The 17440-nt window shown below is 38.7% G+C and overlaps 1 protein-coding gene across 1 annotated transcript; it reads left to right on the top strand.

The window, feature by feature from the left end:
- Positions 1 to 298: 298 nt before the first annotated feature.
- Positions 299 to 16155, top strand: LOC136423954 (zygotic DNA replication licensing factor mcm3-like). Its single transcript, XM_066412355.1, has 21 exons — positions 299 to 444; positions 945 to 1057; positions 1859 to 1981; positions 2341 to 2426; positions 2564 to 2694; positions 5528 to 5602; positions 6371 to 6534; positions 7165 to 7270; positions 7668 to 7798; positions 8651 to 8805; positions 9273 to 9346; positions 9850 to 9984; positions 10582 to 10671; positions 11201 to 11285; positions 11823 to 11952; positions 12556 to 12706; positions 13322 to 13462; positions 14229 to 14314; positions 14582 to 14649; positions 15005 to 15125; positions 15852 to 16155. The coding sequence occupies exons 1-21, from the start codon at positions 376 to 378 to the stop codon at positions 16051 to 16053; spliced, it is 2436 nt and encodes an 811-aa protein (XP_066268452.1). The 5' UTR covers positions 299 to 375; the 3' UTR covers positions 16054 to 16155.
- Positions 16156 to 17440: the final 1285 nt, after the last annotated feature.

Below are 17440 nucleotides of genomic sequence, written 5' to 3'. Positions count from 1 at the left end.
GGTATAATGGTACAGCCTGCTCACATGGTTTAAATGGCGCCAAGTGTCAACATTCCAAAAATAGGGGTTAAAGAAAGTACACACTTTAAACTAAGGATTCTCTTTAATGAACAAGATAAAATCTGATATATTTTTGACTTAAATAATGTCATTGGTATTTTTTCAATGTTTATTTGCTACATTACTGTCCCTACGTTTCGAAAACAATACAACTTTTAAAACGAGCACCCCTAATTTTGAAAGCATGTAATGATCCTGTTGATCAGCTGACCAGTTTGGCGCGAAATCTGCGGGTCTTTACAGAAGAAACATTCCGAACTCTTGTGGATTTCTGAGCGTATTTTCTGCTAAAAAATCACACATTTCGAGACCAACATGGACACAGATGTGGACCAACATTTGCGGGACGTGCAGAGGGAGTACCTAGACTTTTTAGACGACGCGGTAAGAATGAAAAATATTTGAAAATGTTATTTTTCTTGTCGCCTTTGTAGTAGGAAATTGTGTGCCCCATGCTTTGCCTTAGTGGTAACGTTAGAACATTTAAATTAACATAAATTCTATTAATAAAAACCTTACGAACGTAACTTTTTTTCTAAAATTAATATGTAGTTTACGTGTGGTATTTGTGAAAGTAGATGAAACACTTGTTTTCTTGGTTTAAAGTCGAAGTCATACTGTTCACTTGTGGGATGGGAGGGGGGCATGAACAACAAAAAAATTATTTCAATATTTGGTTGTTGTTTTTTTCTTATGATTTTTGTAATACAAGGAGATGATATTATGTTTGTATATGGCTGTTTCATGTAGATTTAATTTGATTTTCATTGTAAGATGACAAATTTTGCCGAATATATATGTACAGGTTCTATGAGGTTGCATAAAGTTACTTTTGTGAGTTTCATTCTTCAAATGTGATTAATTAAATAACATTTCTGTACCAGGAAACTGAAGGGACCTACACGGACAAGGTGCGCGAGATGGTGACCAACAACGATTTCCGCCTCATTGTCAACATCAACGAACTGCGTAAGAAGAACGAAACACGTGCCAACGCGTAAGTCTACATAATCAAACTTCAACTCAAGGGTTAGGTGATAATCTTTGATTTTACAGAAAGTGAAGCCAGTGAGATAAATATTATTTTGTATATGACTGAGACATGTATATTTTATAGATTGTATATTGTAATGCAAAGATGCTGGTATGTATGTTGGAGATTTGAAAATGTGATAGTACATGTATGTGTGCTATGTGTGTGTATCTGTGTGTGTGTGTTTGTGTGCATTTGTATGTGTGTATCTCTGTGTGTTTGTGCATGTGTGTGACTTACTTGACTTACTTGACTTATGTCGAGTGCCAGTCTTCCTCCGCCACTCGAACCAGTCTGCCAGCCCAGAAACGCCTGTCTTCCATTGCCCTCTCCAGTGACTCAGAGGGTAGGCCTGTGTCCTTCTGTAGTACATCAATGTCAGTGAGAGGCTGTCTTCCTGGCTTCCTCTTTCTGTGCAGGGGTAGCCAGAGCACCAGACTGGACGCTACTTCCTTGCTAATCCTGAAGCAGTGCCCAGCAAACCTGAGTCGCCTGTTTCTCACTTTCTGGGATATCCTTGGGAGTCCGGCATAAAGTTCTTTGTTCGTACAATGTGATGCATGTGTGTGTATATGTGTGTTAAAGTTTGTGTGACTGTGTGTGTTGTTTGTGTATCTGTGTGTGTGTGCATTTGTATGTGTGTATCTGTGTGTGCGTGTCTGCGCATGCACATGTGTTTTTATGTGTGTTTATGCATCTGCACTGTAGTTTCTGTATGTTCAGCCAAAAGGGGTGAAGTCTGCTATCTCTTGTTTTTTTCTAAAGACTGTTGTCCGCTGGCTGTGAGGAGTTGGTGTGTTTCCAGAAGGCGCTGAAGGAGTTCGTGGCAACAGCTGACACGGCGTACGCCAAACAGCACGAGGAATTCTTTGTGGGGTTCGAAGGAAGGTGAGGCGCACTCGGTGATAGTGCTTGTCACCTTATATTTATTTTCATCTTCAAGTTGATAGCAATGTGAGAATCTGAGAACTGCAGTACTGCATATCTGGACAGATTTATTTGATCCACTCGCACCAGGAAGGACTCTACTCTTTTCGATAAGCATGGTTGGCTCTTTTAGTCGTTTTACGTGCTCAAGGTGTGGCTCTCCTCAAACACTGAACCTTTTTAACGTTCTATATGAGGGACGTCCCTAAGAATAAACTTAAAAAACACATCTTTTAAGAAAGGTTCTTAAGTTCTGTACTTGTAGGTTAAAACTTAAAGTGATGTTCAAAAAATGAAGTTTTTGTATTTTTTCTTTACAGTTTTGGGGCCAAACACGTGACCCCACGTTCGCTGACGTCATCTTACCTGGGAAACCTAGTGTGTGTGGAGGGGATCGTCACAAAGTGTAAGTTTCACATCAATGACATTTATTTGCCAAGGATGACAGAGTTACATATATTCATCAATTGCGGACCACAATATTAAATGGATTTACGGTAATTGAGATGATTACATTTTTATTGGTAATATTATTTGTTACAGGCTCCCTTGTGCGTACTAAAGTGGTGCGTAGCGTTCACTACTGTCCGGCCACAAAGAAGACGATTGAGCGTCGCTACACGGACCTGACCTCCCTCGATGCCTTTCCCTCCAGCGCTGTGTACCCGACTAAGGTTTGTTTGTTTATTTGGATCTATGTAAGAAATTTAAGTTTGTCTTAATTCCGTCTGGTATACTAAGACTTACTAAGATCACCACATAACTAAAAAAAAGTGAACTAGAAAGGCAACATTTGCGAGCAAATACAGCATGTTTAGCCATACTCCTCGCCATGCAAAAAATGGACTCTCCCAAAATAACAATGGACCATTCTAAAATACTTGCACTAAAAAAATGAATCACCCCAGTCCAAAATTGAGTCTTCCAGTAGCACCTCAACACAATATGGACCAGTCCAGAACCATATCCACTAATTGATTAACAAATACACTTCTGCTAAAAAATGGACTTTTTCATAATCATTCCAGCTCAAAATTGAAAGAAATAATTAAAGAATCCTCCCCTTGCAAGAATGGGATATTCCGTGCCATTTCCATGTAAACCAGTCGAAAAATATCCGCTGAAAATTACACTCTTGCGCATAATCAACCTAGTTCAAAATTGAATTAAAAAAGATCAACCCCAGGGAAGAATGAAGTTTTCCATAGTATACATATGAAGATTTGACACTGGAGACGAAGGAAATGACCAAAAACAACATATTTGAGTCAATTCAAAGTCACCGAGAGGGTTTTAATATAATATTTGTAATATGTTTGAACTATTTTGATTAAAAGAATGTCTAAGTCACAATAGTTCTAAAGTGTTCAAACAATTAGAATTGAAACTTATAACATGTTTGAACTTATTTCACATACGTTGGAAACATTTCGAACGTAACTACACAAAAATCTCTTTATTTAGAACAGTTTCAAACCATCTATCCAAATGTTTTAATGTTCGAACAATTTGTAACAAAAGATTTTCACAATTGCCCTCATAAACGAAGGTGCTAAGTCCTCCTGTGTGTTTCTGCCTATTTTCGGTGGCCGCGCTAGACCACCAGCGGATTTGTTTTGACGGAGCGTCACCCGCGCGCGACGATGTACACTGTTCGGCACCGCTAATATCCGGCATTTTCCCGCTCCAAAACACTCCACAAGACCCACGTTTTTAGTGTTTTGCCTCTTGTGCAACACGATTCGATTTGCATTACTAACGGGACGAAAATGATAGAAAAAATTCACCCCGTCCCGGCGTCCGTCCAAAAAACATGAACGACATGAAAATATATTTTCTTACAGATTCAATCACGAAAATCAACAGCATGGGATTCCAAATTTTCGCAACGGCCGACCATTTATCATGGTTGAACTTCCTTCCAAGGCGTGCGATAGATAAACATTCCCGGCACATAATAGTCACTAGTACCAGACTAACGCAAGCTCATGATGATAATAGGGAGAAAGTTTGTCAGTGAAGTTTGGCCACCAGAGGGTACATTCATTTAACGTTACAAGCTAGCGCAAAGGGGCGAATCATTGACCTTACCGGGGACTGACTCTACTGGCCTAATCATTCCTTTTTTGCCGAATTCTACGATCCATACGCCCGTACGTAGGACATGTAGGAAGGCCTGGTGGTGGACGCTACACATCACGGGAGACGCGTGTTGGTCCGAGACAGACAGCGGCGTGCTTTCGATCGTGTAGCGGCGACGCACCGCTGCGACAACGTGCGGGACCAAAACGCCTGTCCCCAGTGAGACCATGTGTTTTGCGCGGCATGCCCCGAATCCGTCTACCATTGCTGAATGTAGCCCGATTCATAGAGGTCTATTTTGTAAGCATTTTTTCATGTACCCCTCAGCATGAGAATTCCTTGTGCAACACTTCGCTACATTATATGTTTAAGTTTCCCCGCGCACCGCCTACCACCCGCCTTTGATCATGTATGAAGTCGGCGGCAGAGAGAGATCATCAATCAATTTTGACAGGAGTGTCGCGCCAGTCTGAGGAGAAACGATCTCCCGTGTTGTGTTGAAGAATTTGGAGTTTGAAAATATCTGGAATAACTAATGCTAGAATAAACATTCACAAAATCATTGATTTAACTTGTTTTCTGTTATAAAATTTCCTAAACTGCAATTTAACCACTGAGTTTAAGGGAACATGGTGTTTTCCCGATAATCACGTTAAATGTTTATGTCCGGTCTTTCCTCCTCGTAAGCAAACTTCCAGCTTGGCCAGGTGCAAGGCACTCGGGGTCAATGACCTGTAGGTCATATGTAGTATTGAAAGTGACAGAAGTGGCAAATATTGTCAAGAAAGCCCAAAATAAATCGTTTTGAATATATGTATGCCAAAAATGGGAATATAGTCCTTTAAATATTTGTTCAAGCCACATATACAGCAAATTTCAGGTCATTCGGTTGAAATACCAGGGCGCAGGAGGCCAAGATATGCTAAAAATAGCCTAAAAACCTCAATAAAATCACTTTCAAGGTCAATATCAAAAAAAGGAAAAGAACGCACATTGGTTTTTGCCTACATTACCTCTGTACCAAATTTCAGGTCATTTGGTCAAAAAATGACAGAGATGAATCGATTTGAAGATTTGACAGGAGGAGAAGAAGAAGAAACATGAGAGAAAACAATATGTTTAGCCATACTTATGGCTAAACATAATTAAAGGAATCCCTTATGCACACTTCAGATATCCAGGTATTCAAGACATTCTTAAGAAGACACTGTGGAGAGTTGACATTGATTTATTTTCTTTAAAAAAATAACTGTTTGTCAATCATAGAATATTTGCAAATTATCATTGATTCAAGGGGTAACAAAACAGTGTGCTTGTCAGTAACTTTGTTTTTCAATGTTGTACTTCTAAAGTTTATGCAGATACCTATCATCAATATGGATATTTTACTGTAAAATAGAATAATTTTTTTTCATTCCATCCTAGGATGAGGATAACAACCCTCTTGAGACTGAGTTTGGCCTGTCTGCTTACAAAGACCACCAAACCTTCACCATACAAGTGAGGCAGATATGTATGATATTACCACAACTGATGTACATTGTTATATATATGTATTGGCTATGATTCAATCTTGTAAATGATAAATCTGGAACCTTTGTTCAAATTCTTCATATATTTTTTTGTAGTTTTAAAGATTCATCTGCAAATGCTAACATTTTTACTGTAGATTTATTGTTGCGGGGACTTGATTTTACTGTTTGAGAGGAATAGTCTGAGGTTTTCGCCGTTTGTAAACTTCGCAGTGGAGACAATTCTGTAGTACAGTAGCAATACCATGTAAATACAACTTTGCGGTGGAGAGACCTCTGAAAATTGTAGAATATAATACCACTTCAAACATTTCAAGATTTGTAATATATAACTGTTTTGTTTACTAGGAAAAAAAGTATTGCAATACTTTGCAAACTTGCAACTTCCAAGTGTATTATGTGGACTACTAACTTTATACTTTAAGAAAAAATTATTTTTGTAGAAATGTTTAAATTTTCAGACATTATGATACTGTAATTATTATTTCTTTCATTGTGACTTTGTGTTCATTGTTTTCACAATCACCTCTGTACCATGAACTTATCATCACTGTGAAAAACCTGTTGTTATCATTTATGATTCCTTCACACATCTATTCTGTAAATCACTTGCTGCCATCGTGAAGTTAAAGTTCAGTGAAAATGTCCATTTTCCTAACACCGGGAAATTTTGCTACCGTGAAGATAAAGTGAATTACAGTAACTTTATCATTTTTCAACTTTTTTCTTGGAATAGGAAATGCCAGAGAAAGCTCCAGCTGGACAACTCCCACGATCAGTGGACATCGTGGCAGATGATGATCTGGTGGACGCGTGCAAACCCGGCGACCGCGTACAGGTCATCGGACTGTACCGCTGTCTGCCATCTAAGAAGGGAGGGTTCACTTCTGGTACTTTCAGGTGGGGGAAAAGCCTTCCTATTAGGGACTGTTCAGTAACTATTAGTACTGGTCATCATTTTTTAGCATTTTTTTTTCAATGAACTTGTAGAGGGTCACTCATCGAAGCACTGAACTAACTGTTCCTGAAGCAGTATCTCTTCACCCTAGGTCAGAAACATCAATGCTCGAGACAAGTATGATTTCACTGACCCATTAGGAGAAGCAGGGGTTACGAAAGTAAAATATCTAACTTGTAATAAGGCCTTGTCTATGCAACGACTTGGGACGCCTTTGGATTTTTAGAAAGGTTATTTTTTTTAAAGTAAAAAAAGTGCATACTTTAATAGAGAAATTACAGTATGTTTGAGAAAGGTCAAGTTAAGATCCTTCTTGTGATATCTAAAGCAGTGCCCATCTCCGTTTCTATAGGCCTTCGGAAACACAACTTAGTACAAGCACTACCGCAGTCTACTGGTAGTGGTGTGTGTTCAACTAATTCACTCTTTTTCATAATTGCTAAATGCTATTCAGAGAAAATTGTACAATTTTGAAGTCCCCTGGAATCGAACAATATGAAAATGGAGTGTGTAGACTTTTATTATGGCAGTCAATGTTAGAAATTTATGTAAGATTTTGAATTGTTCCACAGAACCATCATGATCGCTAACAACGTGAAGTTGATGAGTAAGGAGGTCGCGCCGTCTTTCTCCGCGGACGATGTCGCCAAGATCAAGAAGTTCAGCAAGTCCAAAAAGGTACGAAGAAATATGTTTATATATATCTATTACTGTTACGTTACTACCAATAACAGAGACTTTTGCGTCCTTGTTGTATTTTACCGACGGGTAATTATAAGTCTGCTGTATTGTTATGATGAATATTATATTTTTTCTCAAGTTTAGCGACCGCCTCTTCCAGGAAATACTAGCTGCAAGAACAACAGAGTTTTGCCTTCTTAAACCTCTTTGCTTTTGGCAAATTTGAGGAAAAAGAATTACTTTCCTGTCAAAATTTTTTGTGTGTAAAATATGGAATTTTGCATGGAATCAAATTTCCTGTAGTGTAGACAATAAGATGATATTTAATACAAAGGAGTTTTAATGGAATGTAACTTTGACATTGCTTCTCTTTGTATTTCTTTGTTCCAAACAGGATGTTTTTGAGATCTTGGCTAAGTCGATGGCTCCCACCATCCATGGCCATGAGTACATTAAGAAGGCGGTTCTGTGTATGCTTCTGGGTGGGTGTGAGAAGGTGCTCACAAACGGAACACGTCTCAGGGGGTGAGTACTAGAGCACATGGGTTCGATTCCCACAAACACTGGTTTTATTTCCTTAAGAAAGTAACAATCAAATTCATAATACAATGCTAAACTTTCTTTCAACATTTAGGTATTCATGGATCAAATTTTCAACGACCACTGTTGTCTTCTTCAGGATCAATAATGACCAATCACTTTCAAACTTAAAGTCGCGAAAGTTACAGGCATGTCACCTTATTGAAACTTGTCTTTCGGATATGTGACGTCAGCAATTGGTCAAACGTGCCAGGAAGTTTATAACGCCAACTGTATCTGTTAATGATTGCTACCAACACAGATGAGCTTACATAACCATCAAATTCCTTTCTTCTGTACTCTGTGTACTTAATTTGGTTTTAAAGACAAGTTTTGCACATCAGCCACTCACAGTGAACTATTTTATGTTTAGGGACTCTAGTTTGCAGTAGGGGTGTTCATAGTGTTTTTATTTTTGGTTGAAAGAATCACCAAAATTGTTATTATGCAATGAAACATGATAGAGCAGTTGTTCACAGTTTGATGAGTTTGTTGCAAGAGTTCACGGCGAAAACCCACGAACACAAAACAAAGGCGAATGTCTCATGATTTACGGTAAAATTGCAGACTTCAGTATTCTGTGCAAAACAGCTTTCCAAATTCAAAGTGACAAGATTTGCCGCTGTCTTTCTTGAAGCATTGAATTTGAAGTTGTTGCCGTCGTATAACAAAGTGTGTGTGGTGTCTAGAAAGTTTGGAAAGGTGAGGAATCTGTATAAAATTTACGACTTTCCCAATGTGTAACATTACTGTAAGCGGGTATGTTTACACTGTCTAAGTCAATTTTGTATTTTGCAGGGACATCAACGTTCTTCTGATCGGAGACCCCTCGACTGCCAAGTCCCAGATGCTGCGTTACGTGCTACACACCGCTCCGCGCGCCATCCCGACCACGGGACGCGGGTCGTCAGGCGTAGGTCTGACCGCTGCCGTGACGACCGACCAAGAAACAGGTACGTATCCAAAAAAACAACATTTGCAAGCAAATGCAAGTAGTATCACCCAATACAATATTTTAATGACTTTGGTCCCCCAATGGAAAGTTTGTTGTCCAAATTTATCTGACTATACCTGGCATCAAGTCAGAGGATGTACAATGGTAGGTTTCTGTGCAGCAGAGACCCCTGTTGGATTTGTCCAGTACTGCACTAGTTCACTGCTGTTAAAAATGCAAAGGAAACTTTGTAATCAAAAAGCAGCAGCAAGAATTCTTCCTGTTTATTTTCCCGAATATTTTCCTTATTACATAAGAAATCAGAATGCAAAGAATCAAAACATTGCTTTTTTATCACCAATTGAAAAAGGAAATAGCAACAGATGTTATTCCTGTTTTGTTCCATACCTACATGTACATGTATCTACCTTCTACTGTGTAAAAGAGTTGACGAAATTGTTATTAGAGCTTGTTCTGTTGTTTCAGGCGAGCGACGTTTGGAGGCAGGAGCTATGGTCCTGGCTGATCGCGGTGTTGTCTGTATTGATGAGTTTGACAAGGTAAAAGTTGTGACAGCTAGGGAAATGATAGGTGAAGGAATGTAAAAGACAGAGTATTCTGTTCACAAAAGGACAAGGCTTTTATGAAAGCCTTCAGACATGCTTTATTTAAATACAGTATTGTAACATGTGATTTTTGTTTTTTGAATGTGAGAGAGTTGCTTCAAAACTGACATGGGATGATGATTGACAAATTATGACTGTATGGTTTCTATCTTTGAAGTTTGTCAGGGCTCAAACATATCACCCACATGATATGTAGGTAAAATTGGAGCTGTGCCGGTATTTCTGATGTGTACGTGTACTTAACCTACACTGGTCCACGATAAAACCAGTTTGTAACACCCATGTGACATATGCCTAGTACTAGCCAGAAAATCCCTTGCATTTTTCATAGTAGCACCCACGAATATAGCAGATATCATTCAAAAAGTTACTGCAAGAAAGATAGATCTATATTTTGTAAATGATAAAGCAAATAACAATAACATTTTATTTTTCAGATGACGGACATGGATCGTACTGCTATCCACGAGGTCATGGAACAGGGTCGCGTGACCATCGCCAAGGCGGGAATCCACGCTAAACTCAACGCTCGCTGTTCTGTCCTGGCCGCCGCCAACCCTGTGTATGGAAGGGTATGTGTGGCATTTTTCATTCTTATTTTTAAAGTTTAACAAGGATGTTTATTGTTTTACTGATAAAATTGTTCTTCTGCGTAGCACACAAGCGAGAATGAACAGTAACAGTTAAACCTCAACCTAGATCACAAATGTAATGAAATGAATAAGTTATCATTTTTCATTGTTTATGAAGTTGAAGACTTTGTGAAAAGAACTTTGACAACACATACTGTCTATCAATGTACAATGTGCAGCTTGTTTCATGTTTGTTATCTCCATGAAAAATGGAGATATAGTTTTGGGTGTGTCCGTCTGTCTGTCTGTTTGTGTTTCCGCACTACTCTAGTCAGTATAACTCAAGAACCTCTTGATGGATTAAAATGATATTTGGTATGTGGGCGGGTGTTGTGAAGCCGAAATTCAAGGTCAATTTTGGGCCCCCTGGTGTGTATGTGACCTTGTTGGTACTGCAGCAATTATTGTATCTTTTGACCTGGACGTGCTATGGTCTTGATTTTTTTGAGGCAGATAGCTTGTGATGTAATAAAAAAGTTTTGTAGGTTCGGGCCCCCTAGCAGCTTGTTTGTATTGTTTTTTCTGTTTATTTTTTAGTATGACCAGTACAAGACACCGATGGACAACATCGGCATGCAGGATTCCCTTCTGTCTCGTTTTGACCTGCTGTTTATTGTCTTGGACAAGGTGAGTTGACAAGTTACGCAGTTGAAGATTTTACCTATTATTACTTCACCTTAGCGGAGAAAAGTTTTGTTCTTGTCTTTTCTGTTTGTTTTAGTGAGCTCTGTGTGTGTCTGTGTGTGTGTCTGTACATTGTGTATGTATATCTGTGTGTGTGTGTGTGTGTGTACATCGTGTGTGTGTGTGTACATTGTGTGTGTACATTTTGTGTGTGTGTGTGTGTGTGTGTGTGTGAGTGTGTATGTGTATCTGAGTTTGTATCTGTCAGTGAGTGTGTCTCTGTTTTTGTGACTGTGTGTATCTGTGTGTGTATGTTTATATTTGAATACATAATGCTGTGTTGTTATAATTCCTCAGTGCTGCTACGTAATGTATTTTTGTTTTGTGGGACATTAAGTTTTTCTAAACAGTATTGATAAGAAGGGGAAGGCTGCCATCTCTATTTTATCATAACAAGTTCTAGCTTTGATTATACATAATTGGTTGAAGTTCTTTAACTAACTGCATCATGTGGTTTGTGAATCTGTTATAGATGGATCCAGAACACGACCGCATGATCTCGGATCACGTGCTGCGGATCCACCGCTACCGTTCTCCAGGAGAGCAAGATGGCGACGGTAAGGGCGCTGTTTTCTTCATTGTTTGTACAGAGGCTATCTATTAACAAGTGCTTTTGAAAAAAGGGGGCATTCCAGCCATTTTGTTAAGACATACAGATTGTAAGTCTTTTTCGTGATTCTAGTTGAAGTGTGGATCTGTTTTGATAAGGGATGTCCTTAGTTAATAGTTAAACTAGTAGCAGCCTCAAAGTTGAGCTCCTGGGGTTCCAATTAGTTGGTAAGTGGGAGACCCTGGTGAAATGCTGGGACAGGACATCTTGGTTGGTGCAGCACCCGTCTTTCAGAAGGGACGTAAAATGGGGGTTCTGTGTTTGATGAGGTGCCTCGAGCACGTTAAAGGGGAAGGGCTAGCAACCAAGTTCTGTAAAAATATACCCTGCTACAGAAACAGCATGAAAACTTCCTGACTTATGTGCCACTGTGCACTACAAGGTGACTTACAACAACAACAAGAACAATCAATTCAGTGATAGAGAAAAGGTGCTGAACAAAAATGGTGCTGAAAATATTTTCTTTTCTCCCGCGCTCTCCCAGTTCTTCCTATGGGCAGTGATGTGGACGTGCTGACCACTGCTGACCTGGACGCAGCGGAGGAAGAGGAGAAGGAGATGTCCATCTACGAGAAACACGACAACATGCTGCACGGGCAGAAAAAGGACAAAAAGTATGTGTTGTAGATATTTTTTTGTTTTGTAGAATTTTTTTTTGTTTTGCATACCTGGTAAGCCACCTCATGTCGTAACACCAGGTTTGTACTGAAGAGTACAAGCTGCATTTTAGGACAGATTTATTTTATCCACTTACACCGGGATAGAGCCTTACCCTTAACGATAGGTGTTTTGGGTTCTTGAATATACTCGAGGTGTGGCTCTCCTCAAACTTTGGACCTCCATCTAACGTCCTATTTGAGGGACATCCCTAGCAGAAGCTAGGTACTAATTTTCATCAGAGTCTAGTAAGGAAACTTGTGTAAAGTGCCTTTTCCAAGGGCACAACATCAGGACCTGTCAGGGATTTAAACTTGCAGGCTATTTCTTGTTCTTTTCTGACCTGGCTCTAGATTCTCAGTACTCGCTATGTCCACCAGTTTATTAGTCATTTTGTACATCATACATAGTCTGGACATAGTACAGACACCATGCAATACTAGTACAGAACACACGTTTGCAGTGTTCTGAGCTCACAGCAAAAAAAATGTGAACATAAAACTGCCGCAAACATCACTTGAAATGGCGAACAAATCTTTTACTTCCATTCTCTCTTGCAGAGAGAAGATCGTGAGTATGCAGTTCATGAGGAAGTACATCCACGTAGCGAAGGCGCTGCGACCCGCGCTGACCCGCGAGGCCTCGGACTGTATCGCTGACGAGTACTCCAAACTCAGAAGTCAGGAGAACCTGGCGAGCGACGTGGCCAGAGTGAGTAGAAAAAAATTAGTAGCTATACTGCTGTGTTTTGTGCACATATTGTGGTATGTGATGGCCCTGCAATACTTTGAGGTCTTGCAAGGGGGCTCTTCAGAACAGTACCTGATATTGCCCCAGTCCTACATTTGTGTATAGCAACAGAAAAAAGACACAAGGGGCAAAGATAGGAAATAATCCAATTCTTCAAAACTACAAGTACTGTAAATTCATATACTTTTGCAGTGGATTTTTTTCGCTGTAGGAAGGAAAAAAAGGTTTTGGCAGTTTTAAAAATTGCAGTTAAAGCAATTATGTAGTAGAACCGTTGTAATACATGGGAAATGCATATTCATGGTGCAGAGGTCACTTGGAAACCTGGCAAAATAAAGCCACTGCAAAAGTTTCAAGATTTACTGTAATTGATATTCATAAGGAAATTAAGACATGGAAAAAATTGGGAAACTTTAAGGGCAATATTTGTAACAGAAATTGATCACTTGCAAAGTCCCACTATCTTTCCAAATCTAACTTTTTAAAACTTTGCTACTAGCCCAAAACCAAGGGCAAATGCACAGCTTAGCAACCTTGCAGTAGATATCCAATCGTTGCTTTACTTTTTTCCGACAGACTCAACCCGTGACAGCTCGTAGTCTGGAGACCATGATCCGTCTGGCCTCGGCGCACGCGAAGGCGCGTATGAGCAAGACCATCACGCGGGAAGACGCAGAGGCTGCCATCGAGATGGTTCAGTTTGCTATCTTCCACAAGGTGGGCTGATACAACTAGGGCTTTGGACATAATACTTTACAAGTGGACACCACTTTTTAGACTAAACATAACATCTACTAAGCATAATTCCACCAGGGTACATAATTCTGCCATCCTGAAAAGATTTATCCAAACAAATCTCCAACCCAATGTCCCCCAGTATAACGCACTCATGTATATCTAAACTGTGCATACCTGGGTGTGCTGCACTAGAGATCTCTCAGACCCACTGTTTTTCAAAGTGGTGGTTTTATGTAACCCGGCCGATTAATGTTAATGGAGGTTACCTGTACCTGTAAAATTTGTTGAATATATGTCCATTTATTAAGGTACAGGTACCCGGTATAGCTGTACCTGTACCTGTACCTGTACTAAAGCACTATTGGACATCATCTAAAAGTTGAAGCTGAAAAGTATGAAAACTTGCCTATAGACTTTTTTTGAATTCAAATATGTGAATAGTCTAACAGAGATGACAATTTGTTGATGATAAAGACAGTTCCCTACATGTTTGACTTTAACTTGACCAAACTTGGTTAGGTAAAAGTACACCTGTACCTTAACTGCTGTAAATTACCTGTACACAGCTCTAGGTACGACTTACTGTAATTTGTGGACAAAATGATTAACAGAAACAAATTAAATTTTATGGTGCCAGACCAAAAAGCCATGTTTCAAAATTTAAAAAAAAGTCATCTTTGCTGACTCATGCAAATAGCATAGACAAAAATGAACCATTTTGAACATTTTTGTATTTATTGTCTAGGTATTAGAAAAGGCGAAGAAGAAGCGTCAGCGAGAGGCAGACTCAGAAGATGAGGAGGAGGAAGATGAAGAACAGCCTGCCAAGCGGTGGGTACAGTACATGTGCTCCCCCTAGTGACTTTGCTCATAAATGCAGATACATATCAACAACACTAATAGCATAGTAACTTGTGAATAAAGTGATACAAGGAGAAGTTGCAAAGAGTAACACATCTATAGGTTTGTATACATGTAAGTCTTAATTTAAAGACTACAAACTAAGATAGAAATATGCGTCTTCCCATTGCAATAATTGCATAGCTGACATAAATTTTGATATTGAGTTTGCCGTAATGTATCATATTCTTATTACAGGCGAAAGGAGCGCCCTCCCCGTAACCCAGACGATCCGTACGACTACTACGATGATGAGGATGAAACTGGTACGTTTGCGAAATATGTCATGTGTATAATATTTGTGCAGTATTGTGTCATAGTCTTTATAGACTGACTGACTATATATATATAATATTTACTCATATCACATCATCACAAACAAATTGCAAACTTGAGAAAACTTTCATCATTTCAAGACATGACCGATCTTAAGGATAGAAATGTTGTTGATCCAAAGCAGTGCTAATTTCTCAACGACATTTCAATCCCAAAGGATTAGATTACAAAAATTTTCACTTTAAAGGAATACAAACTTGTCTGTTTTGTACAAAATAAACTTAAGGTTTAAGATGCATAAAAAGAAGTATTTTAAGGCTTAAAGTTTGTCTTTTATGTGTCTAGTACCAGACATTGGTCGTCGACGGGAGAAGAGCAAGGAGCCAAAAGAGAAGGAGTCAGATGAGTCCATGGATGTTACAGCTACATCTGGGGCAGCTGCAAAGGATGGGGTGTCAGCTGACAGGTGATTATTCAACAATTTTGTTTGGCAAGTAGTACAAAAATGTACATGGACCAGTGCAAGAGGATAGTGGGTAGAGGTTTTGCCTAGAATTCACAAGGTCATGGGTTCAAACCCTGGCCAGGGCAAAGACTTTTAAAATGGTTCATTTCTATGCTTATTCTTTCTTTCCAAGGCTCTTCTCAGCTTAGTACTCAACACTTATGAGAAAGACTAAGTGGACTAGTCCCCTGCTGTAGTGCTATCACAATTGTGTGGTACAAGAGCTACAGAAACATACAATATAGCTGGGCACCGCCCTATACACCAACATGTGTAGAAAGATTTTATTTTAGATTATTTATCAGAACATCATCCCCAAACTGTTTTGTTATGTTTTAAAACCTACCACTTTACTGACAAAAAAAAGATGCACAAAGCTAAAGCAGTAACTGTAAATTTATTTACTTTTGCAGTAGAACAGGAAAGGATGTGTTTTTGCAGTATTATAAGATATTTGTAGCAAACAATCGCCAGAACAGTTATCTGTTATTATACATTTGAAAAGCATATTCTTTGTCATAAAGTCACCTTGGAGAAGGCAAAACTGCAAAAATTGTAAAAATAAAATCGCAGACATTTTAAAATCTACAATATTTCAGAAAAAAAGGTATTCTTTGACCAGTACTTGCAATGAAGACTTATTCAGTAGTGCAATCTTTGAAATTTGGTATTTTTGTTTTCTCTTAGACTCAAGATGTTCCAGAAGTCACTCCTAGGTATCTTCAAGAAAGAGCATGCGGAATCCTTGCCCCTTAAGAGGGTGACGGAAGCGGTCAACGGCGATCACCCGGATGATCCGTTCTCAGAAAGCGAGATTCGCAGCGCGGTGGACAAAATGATGGACAACAACCAAGTCATGCTGTCTGATGAGACCATCTTCCTCATTTAAATATTTGAGACAGATCAGTTGATCTCATTTGAATATTTGTGATACCCTTATGTGACTATTGAGAAACATTCCGGGATTTTCAATACTACAGAATTTTTACCACTCAAAATCATGTGGTTAAACATATTAAGCTTTCTACAATTAAGCTGAGTAATATGTAACGGAAAATTGTTATATAAAAAAAGGAGAAAACAGAAACAGACATTGAACAAGAGGGATTTAGAAAATCTACATTGCTGTATCATGTCAGTCAAAATAATTTTGTTACTGACAGATTTTGGGGCATGTTTTTGTGGAACTTTATGGTCAACTAGTCATGTTATCATCACACTTTGCGGATGTTTGTTTGCTTTATCCGTTTGCGTCACTCTATTTACGTCACCGTTGTTTACCCAAAGAGATCACTTCCAAGTCTTAACAAACGTTATTGTCATGTTTTGACTCCCGTGCGTTGTTCCCTACACTTTGGTATGACAATGTTATCGTCTGTTTCTCTCCTGGAATGTCAACATTGACTCTGACCATTCCAAAAGACTTCCTGAACCTATCAGTAGAAATCCTGTGGGTTTTGGCGTTGAAGAAAATGTAGTGACTTTGCCAGAGGGTTACTGAATAGTAAGATAGTTGTTCTGTGAAAAATGATGTGTAAAAATTGATAATTGTGGTATGCCCTCTTTCCTCACATATGCCCATGGACCCCTTTTGGAATGGGCATTGATAGCTTCACTGGACTATGTATAAAGTTAGCCTTAGAAGGAGGAACTATACTTGGCTTTATGTAGCTGGCTATACGGAAAAAAAATATTGCATTTGTGTGGGTTATATTTTGTGAAAATTGTTGTACTGCGACCATAGTGTTGTTTTTTGCTTGTGAATCTCGGAAATTTCTAAAAGAAAAGAATCATTCATATTAAGATCTCTCCTGTTTATATAGTATGATGTTCTCTATATTTAGCTACTGAAAACAATTGAACAAATATATGTCTGCAACTTTGGTTGTACTTTTGTTGATTATAAGAAAAACTAAGTATAGCATCATGTTATTGTACCATAACACACTAGCAAAGTAGTCCAAACATCCTGTTATATTCAGTTAATGCAAGTTAGTGTTTTTCTTCTTGATCATGATACATGTATATAAATACATGTCCTTATTGTAACATTCAAGACACGTGTTTGTCAGCATGGCATTTATTACAAATTCACAAACAAAAGTTCTTGCAAGCAATGTCTCTATTATTTATCATAAGTTACCACAACATAATCTTACATGATATACAAGACTTACTTCAGCAATTGATTTACTTAAAGTAAAACTGGACAGCTCTTTGGACGGATGGCTTGAAAGTAGAACAAAAGATTTAAATTTCTGGTTAGAGCAGCAACG

This window comes from Branchiostoma lanceolatum, chromosome 18 (assembly GCF_035083965.1).
Source record: "Branchiostoma lanceolatum isolate klBraLanc5 chromosome 18, klBraLanc5.hap2, whole genome shotgun sequence".
Lineage (NCBI taxonomy): Eukaryota > Metazoa > Chordata > Leptocardii > Amphioxiformes > Branchiostomatidae > Branchiostoma > Branchiostoma lanceolatum.
The sequence above is the reverse complement of the archived record's forward strand: the minus strand, read 5'-3'. Positions and strand labels throughout refer to the sequence as shown.

Excerpts from the sequence above, each read along its gene's own strand:
- LOC136423954 (XM_066412355.1), top strand. The coding sequence starts at position 376 with ATGGACACAGATGTGGACCAACATTTGCGGGACGTGCAGAGGGAGTAC. Across the intron at positions 1,058-1,858 it reads AACGAAACACGTGCCAACGC|ACTGTTGTCCGCTGGCTGTG; the intron begins GTAAGTCTACAT and ends TTTTTTCTAAAG. Across the intron at positions 14,650-15,004 it reads CGATGATGAGGATGAAACTG|TACCAGACATTGGTCGTCGA; the intron begins GTACGTTTGCGA and ends TTATGTGTCTAG.